The sequence below is a fragment of the Phascolarctos cinereus genome, unplaced genomic scaffold, assembly GCF_003287225.1.
Source record: "Phascolarctos cinereus isolate Bilbo 61053 unplaced genomic scaffold, phaCin_HiC Scaffold_1;HRSCAF=81, whole genome shotgun sequence".
NCBI lineage: Eukaryota > Metazoa > Chordata > Mammalia > Diprotodontia > Phascolarctidae > Phascolarctos > Phascolarctos cinereus.
Window position 1 is genome coordinate 80,614,933 of NW_027555514.1, and position 13,184 is coordinate 80,628,116.

A 13,184-nucleotide genomic window follows, 5' to 3' on the forward strand; every position below is an offset into this window, starting at 1 on the left:
ACAGTCATCTTGTGAGATATTACAGGTATTACAATCCCCATTTTATAGATCGGGAAACTGAGGCTAAAAGAAATTAAGTAACCTGCTCATGGTCACATAGTTCATAAGTATGAGAGATAGGATTCAAACCCATGTCCTCCACTCTACCTACTACACTATGCAATTGAAAAAATCAAATAAACTCAAAAACCGTATGTTGGAGGGAAGTCTTTAAAAAAAAAGTTACAGAAAGTAAATGTCCAGGGGCAGCTAGGTGGTGCAGTGGATAGAGCACCCATCCTGGTCAGGAGGACCTGAGTTCAAATCCGGATCTCAGACCAGACACTTGACACTTACTACCTGTGTGACCCTGCCAAGTCACTTGCCCCAATTGCCTAAAGAAAAAAAAAAAGAAAGCAAATGCCCATTAACTAGAAAATGGCTACACAAGTTGTGGTACCCGAAAGTAATGGGATATTACTGTGCTGTAAGAAATGATTATGGAATAGTATAGAAAAACTTAAATGAACTGATACAAAGTGAAATAAGTAGAGCCAAGAAACAACATATACGATGACTACAACAACGTAAATGGAAACAATAATAAAACTGAAAGTGAATGCCACAGGATTACAAAGAATAAGCATAGTCACAAAGAAGAGATATAAGACATCTCTCCCCACTCCTCTGTAGAAGGGAGGTCCAAAGATACGGAATACTTCAAATATTTCAGAATTTTTTGATGCTTTGATTAGTTTTGTTTATTTTTTCCTTCTTCATCTTTTTATCTTATTTATTATATTTATATTTCCTGTCACAGGGGATAGAAATGGGAAGGTATACTAGAAGAAATTTAGGTGATGTAAAAACAAAAAATAAACAAAAATTTATTTAAAAATGTATAAAACAGGTTACATTCTTTTTTAAAAATTAAATTCTTTTCAATAAATGAAATCCACCAGAAGGTTACATTCTACAACCTTCATAACCTCCTAAAATTTAATAAAAACTGACAACTAAAGCCACTATTAAAAATGTATAATTAGAAGATACTTAACATTTTCATTCACAATAATTTAAAATTTTCTTAGGAAAATTGATATGACACTGACATAGCTTAAAACACTGATATTTAAAGATAATACTCTCCTTAAATTTAAAAAAATACTTTAACCATTTGCCCACAACAAACTATAGGCAGGGAACATATGTTTAAATGTCTTATACGTAGGAAACATTTTATAAATGGATTGTTTGTTGAAGTGGGAATGTTGCCTGGATTGTTTGACCCACAGAATCACTAATGGATGTTCTCTTTGCCAACAAAAGTCTCTTGGGATAAGTAAGTCAAAAACATAAATTCCCTGCTGTCTTTTTCCACCTAAAGCATCCCAGACACAAATGGCAGGGACTGAAGAAAGGAGATAATCTTTCCCTCCCCCACTTACAGCTTAGAGTTTAAGGTGGGGAAAGAAAGTGTTTCCTCTTTATTATGAACCTCTGCTAGACTGCAAGGTTACTACGACTTTTTGTTGTTTACAAACAACAAACAGATAATATCCTGGCTCACCCTCCCAATGTCACATCATATCCACCTGATTGTATCTTCTACTTCTAATGGACGAGGGTTAGAATTTAAGCCATAAATGGGCTATTATATAAATCTATTAAATTTAAATATTCCAGTTACAGAGCTAACCAAGGTAGTTGGTATATATCAGTACCACAGATGAAGTGTAACTAGAAAGTATCATGTAACTATTAAAAAACATTCTGTAAGTCACACAGAAATTTTCACTACTCTTTATTAAGTGTACTCTATGCATGTACCTTTGTAAATTTATGTTATATTCTAAGAACTGATAAAATATAAAGATGACCCTTTCTGGTGATTATGCTTGTGTAGTTGGTAAGAATTTGTGTGATCTTCGAACATAAGAAAGACTTAGCTCTTCTTTTTATCCCATATAATGATTTATCCCACATAATGATTTTTCACAAACATTCATTTTCCATACTAGGTAACAAATTTGATACAAGTACATAACCACGTTTTGAGATAACATTAAATGTGAAAGTATAGGTGGATGAACAAAAGAGTGGGAAGATTAAATGCTTATATAAAAAAACAGATTTTGATTTAATAGGAATTCATAAAAACTCTTTGGGAGAAAAACCCATAAAAACTGTAAAAAAAATTATTGCTATAAAATATGAATAAACAACAAATAAAAATATAAAATGAATAAGATAAACCATCTACTATAGTGCTGAGCATATAGTAGGATATTTGTGGAACAGAACTGAAGAAACAAACAAAAAAAAACCTTCCAATAACCTGGGAAGAATGAAAGCATTTAGGAAAACAAAGCACAGAGGGAGAAGTAAATAACTTATAGAGGCAGAACAAAGGCATAAAAATGTTCATCAGAGATCAAAAGGCTAGACATGTAAGTTATACTGGCAGCCAAACAAAAAAATAGCTTTTTTTGGCTTTGTTTTGTTTTTGGTGAGTCAATCGGGGTTAAGTGACTTGCCCAGGGTTACACAGCTAGTAAGTATCAAGTGTCTGAGGCCATATTTGAACTCAGGTTCTCCTGACTCCAAGGCCAGAGATCTATCCACTGTGCCACCTAGCTGCCTCCAGAGAAATAGCTTTTATGAAGGAATGTCCAGGTGATCCATAAACTTAGATCCTGTGGATTATATCTGTGGGACTACAGTGATTGATGACAACTTCCTATGCAATTATGGAAATAATCGCCGAGGAACAGAACACAATATATTATCTGTTTCAGAGTAGTTGAAAGCCTTATTATCTAGAGTAATAATTGTGTAATATATTTTGGCCATAATATCATAAAAATCAATCTTTTTCTTTTAAAAAGTTTGTGACAATGAGTTCATTATGTTTTAAGAAAAATAATTTCACTGGAAACATTTTTATTTTTATGAAGTACACAAATAAGAAAGGACTTGTGATATACAAATGTAATACTTTTTTCAGTATGGCTAATGCCAACATCACCAGACAATTAAATATTCTTTTATTCTGCAATATTCTCACTCATGAATATGAATTTTCTTATGTTTACAACTCAACTAACGAAAACAAAGTGCTACTTATCCAATTTTTTAACTCTATCAGATCAGAATAGCTGCTTTTGTGAACCAGCATGACTCTGAAACAGTATTTGTTAGTTAACTCCTGGTGAGGAGCTAGGAAAAGGACACAGCTCTAAGTCCCTATGTTTACTAGCTCACTGTCGTAATATAGCAAGAAAACAGAATACAAAACATTTTTTTTCCCTTGCATACACCTTAAAACAGGAGCAGCGAAGATTATCTTTTTGGCTTTTAGTTTAAAGCTTCCATGAGCTAATTTAAAAACACTGTATGATACCCAAATAGTTAAGCCTCTATCAAATTCAGTTGACTTTAAAATCTGGCATATTCTCAAACTATCATTTTAAAGTAGTGTACCTTTAAAAACAAAATAATTTCCATACCAGAAATTTGAAAAATGAGAAACTAAAACAAGGAATTAGAAACACTATGTACTAAAAATCCATTTTATATAAGAAAAAAAAAAAGAAAAATTACTCCTAGGAATAATCATTGAAGCAAAATAAGCAGATAAACTGGATGTTTATAATATAACCCAAGCAGATGAAGGTCTAAAAATAAGAACAAGATAAAAATAGAACAGAACATCTTACTAGCCTTTCTATTTTGATTTCTGTTCATATGCCACAAAAAAGGCAGAATCACTAGTTCACTAAGGTAATAGCCTGGAAAAAATTAACATATGGATCCTTTCTACTTAGTACCAAAATTCAACCTGAAGCCCTTAATCAGGCCCTAACATCTCTTCTGAGATCCATTCTTTTCAACTGCCAAACTGTCAATCTGAGACTTTGATTCAAATGTTTACGGCTTCATGTGGAAACCTTTAATTCAAAGACGTATATTTTTTTTTAAGGAAAGAAATGTCTTTTAAAAAAGGAAGTCTTTTTCCTTCTTCTATAGATTTAAGGCAATATAGACTCAATAAGCAGGTTTTTTTCTTTTAAAAAACTAGTAATTCTTGAAAGATATCCAAGGAACATGTCAATGCTACTGATATAGGTTCTTAATTTTGATGAAAAGTCTCTTCAATTTCAAACATTTAAATAATAGTAAATTTATGAAAAATCTTTACTTCTAGAGTTGCATCTAAATTGACAATGATTAAACACAAGTTTTTCAAATATTTTAAGTCAACAGATTTACAGAAATGTGGTGAGATTTACCAAATTATACTCACAATCTCATCTCCTGGTAACCAATAGCCTTCTTGTTCAATACCAGCTTTTGAACCTTTGCAGCCCACAGTTAGGGTCTCCACAATAAGACCATCTTTCACTGCTAAGCTCAGCTGACGTGTTGTTTCTTTTGGATGCATACCATGGACTCGAGACATATACCTAAACGCAGTGGAAAAACACATTGTAAATGCTTTACTCACTTCTTTGGCAACAATAAATAATGAATAAAAGTAACATAAAAGAATGTTTTCAGCCATCCTTTCCCTCAACTTGTTGTACCTTCAATCAGAGTTCAAGAATATGAAAAGTAAAATGGAAAACTCTGATTCTTTACTCTGACTACTCCCACAGAATTTCTGCCTCACAAAATGCTCTTCTGTGTATCTGTGCGGATTATAAATTTAAAAATGGTCTATAAATAGCAAGCACAAGTCACTTAATAGATCTCAGCCAAAAATTCCATTTATTCTTAGGTTCATAGCAATGACCATTCACAGCTTTTATATTTAAGGATTGTCCTTTTTGCTCTGTGAAAGCAGAATACAGAACACAAAAATCCATTTCTCAAAACTTAAAAATGAGAGAGCCAAAGAAAATGCAGGAATTATAAGTTTAGTCAAGAGGAAAAGAAAGTTGTCATTAAGAAAAATTCATTTTCAATTGAAGTTGGTCTTTGGATGCCTAAAACACTGAAAATGACTCAACTTACAAACAGGTAATTATTATAAAATTTATAAGGAACTTTGAACGTGTTTTCCTATGAAAACAGGGATATAAATTGTGGTTCTCAGGCTAATCACAGCATACATTAACTATAATGTGAATGAAAAGCAATCATTTTTAAAAAGGAGAAAAAACACTGTCATAGATACAGCATTGCAACTTCACTTTCCATATAGTGATTCATCTCCACCATCTTCCTTTTGCCCTTGCTGCTGCCTTCCTTTTAACCACCTGGCACATCATCTCAGATTGGAGAGCCAGAAAAATACTTTAGTTCTTATGGGAATTAGTCCACTGACCTTTGGAATTCATATTCTGAGTCAAACTGTTTTGATTGGTGGATTAAGTAAGCACAAACCAAGTCCACAATATCTAGCCAGGTCCAGATCATGATTTACATCCATCAGACCTTCCCTCCTCCAATTTTGCCATCCATCCTCCTGTTACATCATACCCGTGAAAGTTCTTCTTGCTCTAGGCTTAGTAACCAAATCAATACTACCATCCTACCTTCCCCCCCTTCCCAGAAAGGGCATTCCTATGAATTCCTAGAGACACACTCTTCCCTGGCAACCACTTCTATATGTGTTGTCACTTCCTATTTGAATTGTATTTGTATCTCAGGTGCTTAGCACAGTATCTGGCACATAGTGAATGCTTAAAAAAATGCTTTCCCTCTTCTACCCTAAGGATTTGCATTTCGGAAAAAGCAAAAGATTCAGTAACACTATAAGAGATTGCTAAGGAATTAAAAATGACACAAGCCTCACAAGGATCTCCATCTACAGACCCAGATTGTCTGAACATCTTCATTTGGTTGAAGAAGAAATTTTAGTAAGCAATGTAGAAAATGGAACAAAATATCTGCTCAAAGACATTCAAAAGAGAAATAAGAAATGAAACCCATCCCTCATCACAGTAGAGGAGACTGTGTGGTGCAGGGCCAGAATGCCAGGCTGAGCATCCTGAGGTCTGAGGCTCAAGTTGGTTCCGATGCTGTGATGCTTAGCAGGTTATTTAGTAAATTTCTGGAACCTCAGGACTCCCCAGACTTATAAGACACCTAATCATCAGATGGAACATAACTTTTTCCTGTATTGGACAAATGCATTTCTGTTAAGTGACAAGAGGTGATAAGGAAACATTCTCACTCCCACACTACTTCCCACTCAAGATAGGCTGACAGGTCTAAGTCGAGAATGAGAAGATGAAGAAAAGATGAGGAAACTGGATGGGAGAGACAGAAAGAAGAAATGAGAGAATAGGTTTTGAGGAGGGAAGCAGAGGAAACTCTTGTTTCCCAGGTGTCAGAATCCACGTCTTCAAGGTCTTCTTGTTGCCCAGGCATCTGTCTATCCCAGGACCCATGTCTAGCCATTCTGCCTTCATGATCACAGCAAGAAAGGAACATACTTCCTGTTGTGCTCACCATTCTCTTAGTCAACCTGCCTGGGGGACACATAGTTCCACTGGAAAAATGTCTGCTCCCCTTTTCTTCCACCAGCCCAGTATGTAGCTAGAAGAGAATACAATGGCAAAGAAAATAATTCTCACTTGATGGATTTCTGGCATAGTTTGCTCCTGATTTGATGATCTCATATGTTTGAAGCCAGGTTGTCCCTATTCCTGGAATGAATTACCTCCTCCTATTGGCTTCTTAGCATCCTTAACTTCAAGGAAGTTCATGTGTCAGTTTCTAAGCCTTTCTTCAGCCATATAGCTAGCCCTAGTCTTTCTTGTGAGTTCCTGTCCTGCATCACCAACTACTATTGGACGGGTGAAACTGGATGTTCTGCAGGCGTTTCAAACTCAACATGGCTAAAACAGAATTCATTATCTTTCTTACCCAAACCAGTCCCTTCTGAAGTTCTTCATTACTTTTGAAGGCACCACCATTCATCCGTCCAGTTACTCCGGTTTGCAATTTAGGTGTCATACTTGACTCTTCACTCTCACTCAACTAATGTATCTAAATAGATGCCACATCTTGTTGTTCCTATCTTACTAAGATCTTTCCTATATATTCTTTTCTCTCCATTTTCAAGGCCATCACACTAATTTAGGACTTCATCCCCTCTCATCTGGACTACTAAAACAACCTCCTAACAAGTTTTGCCTCACATCCAATACATCTTTTACTTCAATACATTCTCCACACAACTGGCAAACTAATTTTCCCAAAGCATAAGTCTATATCATCCCTAAACTTGCTTGTCATTTAGAGCTCTTTACAACCTAGCTTCATCTAGTTTTTTAGTCTTATCACCAACTACTTCTCTTTACACAATTTATGGTCCAGAAAATACTGACCTATTGGCTGCTTCTCACATGACACTATATCTTGCTTAATAAATGGTACTACTCACTCATTCTGTGCTTTTCGGGAGGGGGGGAGGGGAAGGAGGTTGGCCCTCATGCCTGGAATGACCTCTTATCTCGTAACTCTTCGAAGTCCCTGATGTCTTTCAAGATTTAGTTTAATTTCCTCTGTCTTAATTAGATCTTTCTTGGTCTTACTTCCCACCCCCCGCCTGCTGATGCCATCCCCTTCTATCTGCTTTTAAGGTGTTTTGCATATATTGGTGTGTGTGTGTGTGTGTGTGTGTGTGTGTGTGTGTACACACACCTATATAGTACATGTTATTTTCCTGGTAGCTATTTCAAACTTGTTCCTTAGTCCTCAAGCTGCTCACCATACTCCCTCCCCATACCCTTCCCCATACCCTCCCTAAGAACCTCACTTTCTCTGAAAAAATTGTGACCATTCTGACAGCTCCCTCTTCACCCTTCACCCTCATCTCAGGTTACTCAGAAATTTTCCTCTATTGTTTTTCCTTTCATTCCTGTCTGATGAAGAGGTGGTCCTTCTCCTTGCCAGGGCAAACTCCTGTAATGTACCTTTGATTCCAACCCCTCCCATCTTCTTCAACATATTCCCTATCACCCTCATTCCCTCTTCCCTATCTATTAGCTCCTTCCCTATAAGACACACTCCCATTCTTAAAAAACAAAAACAACCCTTGCTTCATTTGGCCACCCCCCATTTATTGTCTGATATCTCCTCCTCTTTGTGGCTAAAATAAATGAGAAAGCTGTCTATACTAGGTACTTTCACTTCCTCTGGTTTCACTCATTTCTAAACCCTCTGCAATTTGCCTTCTCACCATTAAGCTGCCTTCTCCAAAATCACCAATGTTTTCTCAGTTGTTAAATTTAATTTCTTCACAATCCTCACTCTTGAGCATGCTGTAGCCTTCACTATCTCCTCCTGAATACATGTTCTTCTGGGTGTGTGTGTGTGTGTGTGTGTGTGTATGTGCACGCGCGTGCGTGTGTGAAATGGTTCTCTTCCTACTTGTCTGATAATTCCTTCTTGGTGTCTTTTTCAGGATCTTTGTCCAAGTCATAGCCATTAATTATAGGTGAATCTTCAAGAGTCTGTGCCAGGCCCTCTTCTCTTCTCCCTCTATACTATCTCATTTTGTGGTCTCATCAGCCTCCACAGGTTCAAGTTATCATCTCTATGAAGATGACTCTTAGATCTGCACATACAGTCTTGTTCTCTAATGTGAGCTCTAGGGTTGCAACCCCAACAATCTTTTAGACATCTTGTACTGGGTGTCCCGGAGGCATCTCAAATTCAGTATGTCCCAAACAGAATCCATTATTCTGCCCCCCCAATCCTTCCTCCTCTTCCAGACTTTTTTATAGTAGAGGTACCAACCACCATCCTTACCTCCCAGTAACCCAGGATTGCAATCTCAGTATCATCTTCCTCTTTTTCCACATACGAAGCCACTGTTCTACTACAGGCTCTTATTATCTCTCACCTAGAGCATGGCAAGAAGCTTTTAACTGGTTTCTGTGCTTCAAGTCTCTACTCATTCCTATTTATCCGCTACTCAGCTGCCAATGTGATTTCCCTATAGTATAGGTCTAATGTTGTATCTCCCAAGTCTATCTACTACAGTGGTTCTCCATCACCTCTAGAATCAAATATAAAATGCTCAATTTGGCAGGTAAAGCCCTTCACAACCTGGCATTTTCCTACTTTTCCATTCTTCTTACATTTTACTCTCCTTCATGTACTCACAATCCAGTGAAACTGACCTTTTTGCTGTTCCTAGTAAAAACAAAAATAAAACAAAACTCTATCTCTCCAGACTTTGTGCCCTAGCACTGGCTGCCCTGCATGCTTGGAATGCTTTGCCCCCTCAACTCTATCTTGTACCTTTCTGGTCCTTCCTGAGTCTAGTGCCTTCTATCTATTTATTCTCTATATATCTTGCTTGTACATGTTTATATGTCATTTCTCCCATTAGAATGTGAACTTCTTGAGGATGGAACAGTACTTTTGCCTTTTTTTTAATCCCCAGCAGTTAGTACAATGCATGGCACCTATTAGGCACTTAATAAATGGTTGCTTACTGACTGAATGGTTCCTCTATTAGTTTCACCATTAATTTCTTGACAACATGGGCTATATGTCATTTTATCTTTGGATGAGGAAAAAAACAGCTTGGATGAGAAGGCAGTTTAGGTCAAATCCCTCACAAACCTTAGTGACAGCCAACTGTAACAACAGAGGAGGCTTTTGCCAATAAGTATATACTGATGATAACTAGCTCATCACCAACACTGGCCACCATATTCCCTGTTTTTTGAGCTCTTGAAAAAACCCTGAGTCAGTCACTCAATCTACATTTATTAAAAGGTTACTATGTGTCAGGTACTGTGAAAAATTGCTTCGGACACAGACAAAGGCAAAAACAGCCCCTACATCAAGGAGCTCATATTTTAACGACTGTGATGAGATCCAAACAGCCATACACATATAGGAGGGAGGGTATTAAAAAGTGCTCTGGCTCAACCTCAGTTTCCTCAATTCAACAAACACTTAAGTATTATACTATGCAATGCTTTGTGTTAGATGGAAAATGATACTGTCCCTGGATCAAAGACCCCTGTGTTCTAGGAGGGAAGTGAGACATGTCCAGAGAACATGACTTAAGGGAACTGTATTCCAACATTAGTCATCTAGAACCAACAACGATCATTGCATTTGAGCTGAATTCTGATTTCTTACAGAGTTATTTCCACTTATATTATCGTAAAAATTGTATATATTGTTCTTCTGGTTTGGCTTCTTATTCTACATTAACTTATAAAAGTCTTCCTTTCTTTCTCTGAATTCCTCATATTTGTAATGTCTTAAAGTACAAGAATTATAATAATATCCTATTATATTTATATGCCACAATTTGTTCAAGCATTCATCAATTAATGGTTAACTACAGTGTCCCTAGTTTTTTGCTACTGCAAATATTACTATGAATATTTTAGCATACCTGGGACCTCTTTCTGTAACTGACACCTTATGGTACATCTAATACTGGAATTTCTAGTCAGTATTATAGTTTTGTAGTTAAACTATAGTTCAGTAAATTTTCTTGGATAATTCCAAATTGTTTTCCAGAACAGATTAAACAATAAAATGTTGAAGTAATTGTATATTAGAGTATTTATCATCCCACAGCTCTTTTGACATTAACTAATTTTAAGTCTCATTATTATTGATTTGAAGCACTTTTTTCTACATGGTTATCAATAGACTGCATTTCTTCTTTTGAAAACTGTTCATATCCTCTGCCACAGAGGAATGGTTATAACTCATATGTTTTTTTTTGCCAATTCTCTTTATATTTGCATTTCAGACTTTTTGTTAGAGCTATGAAATATCATAGTATTGTTGTTGTTCAGTTGTTTCACTCGTGTCCAACTCTTCATGACCCCTTGCAGTTTTTCTTGGCAAAGATACTGAAGTGGTTCACCATTTCCTTCTCCAGCTCATTTTACAGATGAGGAAACTGAGGCAAACAGGGTTAAGTGACTTGCCCAGGGTCACACAGCTAGTAAATATCTGAGGCCATTTTGAACTAAGGTCTTCCTGACCCCAGGTCTGGCATTATACGGTGCCTCCTAGGTGCTCTTGTTTAATGTAACAGATTAAATATCCTTTGATGTTTAAAATTGGTTTGAATTAACTATAAGAAAACTCTCAAGAAGTGGTTCTCACTTGACAGTTCAAGTACAATAACAGAATAGAATTTATTATTCATTTTCTAAGGTCTATAAATCATCAGTGTATTCAAGGAATCTATTTCATACAAGAATTGTTGAATATTGATATCAAGGTCAGACCAGTCTCTGAGTTCTCTGATGTTTAAACCATTGCTGTTTTATTATCTTTTTCAACTATATAGGCATAAATAACAGTGTAAAAGTAATTCATTTAACAGTCATGTGCTAATTTCCCACCTTTAATCCTTTTTATTGATTTGCTTATGTCATTAACATTTAAAGTTAATGTTTAATATATTTAATATGGAAATATTTTTATTACTTTAGATTTAAATTTTTTGGAGATATATTTCTACTCCCTTCCTGCTTTTTCCAATCTAATTTCCCTAGCTCTTTTTCTTGGTGTACCTGAATTCCTCTTAATCCCCAGTGTAAGATTACTTTCCTAAAGTTCTGAACAGTGCTGTATAGCTAAGCAAGACTGTGAAAATCCCCATGTAATTCCAGCTCTCCTGAGATAAACTCTAAATGTTTGCAAAACAAAGATTGGGTAAATAGTTTTGAATTCCAAAAACCTTAAACTCAACAATGGCAAATTAGCTGTTACAAATAAATCTATTTGAAATACTATAATTTGTAGTTTGACAATTATCCAATTTTAAAGAAACATATTTTAAGAAAAATGCTAAATATATGTTGATTGTCTTCCTGTACCATGAATTCCTGAATATATACAATGCCAAAGATTCTAACAATCTTCTAATCTCTGATGCTTCTGGTGCACTTATTAATTTGAGCACTTAGGTAAGAGTGGTACATGTGGGAAAGAATTCTCTAACAAAACATTTAATTACAGTATGACCAAATCACCTAAAAAATGATCCAGCAATATGTAGTGATGATATTAGTCTTTTATTTATGAAAAGAATCCTAGTTAGTATATCTCTAATGATCTCTGGCCCTTCACTGACCAGAGATCTAGTCTGCATTTATCACTACACTCCTAGCATAGGACATAGAAAACTGAACTGGTGTCAGGAAGATCTGATTTTGAATATCACCACAGGTGCAAGTTGTGTGATCCTAGGTAAATCACTAAAACTCTGACTTTTATTTTCCTCATTTGTAAAATGAGGATGGATTCCCATCTAGTTCTAAATTTATGTTACAAATTTTACAGCTGTCAATGCAGCAATCCTGTTTTATAAACACCAATACTAGAAAATGTATTTTTGTTGTCATTTGGTTTTAGTTGTGTTGGACTTTCTATTAATCCATTTAGGGTTTTTTTTTTTGGGGGGGGGTTAGGCAATGCGGTTAAGTGACTTTGCCCAGGGTCTCACTGCTAGTAAGTGTTATGTGTCTGAGGCTGGATTTGAATCCAGGTCCTCTTGAATCTAGGGCCGGTGCTGTATCCACTGTACCACCTAGATGCCCCTATTTAGGGTTTTCTTGGCAAAGATACCAGAGTGGTTTGCCTTTTCTTTCTCCAGCTCATTCTACAGATGAGGAAACTGAGGCAAACAGAGTTAAGTGACTTGCCTAGGATGACACAGTAAGTGAGGCTGGATTTGAACTTAGGAAGATGAATCTTTCTGACTCCAGGCCCAGCGCTCTACCCACTATGCCACCTAGCTGCCCACAACTGCCCTAGACTCCCAAGACAATAAGAGGAAGTGACCAGTGTACAGCAGAGATAGAAACCTTCTTTTACAAAACAGCTAGAAAGCCATCTTTGTGAGACTTGAAAATATTCACTGCATTGTTCAGCATCATCCCTCTTTAAGGCCTCAAAAGATATCCTTAAATCAGACACAATAAACAAAGCTCTTCCAGTAGAAAACTGATCTTTGAGAGTAGGAATTATTTAATTTTTAAACCATGTTTCTCTAGCACAGTAAATTGCACAAATTGGTAAGCACCTAATAAATGCTTGTTGGCTGACTGATCTCTTTTGTGCATGTAAGTTTTGTTCATGGGTTCTATCTCCTTGCTTTGTTACAGAATTACTCATTTGGAGAGGCATTTGTCATCATAAGTAGGAATTTACATGGATATGTTCTATGAACCTAGAAAAATAACACCAATTGAAAT

General features: G+C 36.0%; 1 protein-coding gene across 10 annotated transcripts in view; it reads right to left on the reverse strand.

Annotated features, from left to right (window-relative positions):
* The window catches only part of ZMYND11 (zinc finger MYND-type containing 11), a 153,332-nt gene that overhangs the window by 50,310 nt on the left and 89,838 nt on the right, over positions 1-13,184 (reverse strand). For 8 of the 10 annotated variants that reach the window (XR_002325306.1, XM_078152508.1, XM_020990352.2 and 5 more), the window contains one exon: positions 4,286-4,445. Coding sequence is in view for 9 of the 10 variants with exons in the window: in XM_078152508.1 (XP_078008634.1) it covers positions 4,286-4,445 (160 nt within the window). In the remaining variant the exon portion in view is untranslated. Of the gene's footprint in view, positions 1-4,285; positions 4,446-4,565; positions 4,661-6,438; positions 6,526-13,184 lie in introns of those variants that run through there. The other 2 variants (XM_020990356.2, XM_020990355.2) reach the window with 2 other exon arrangements.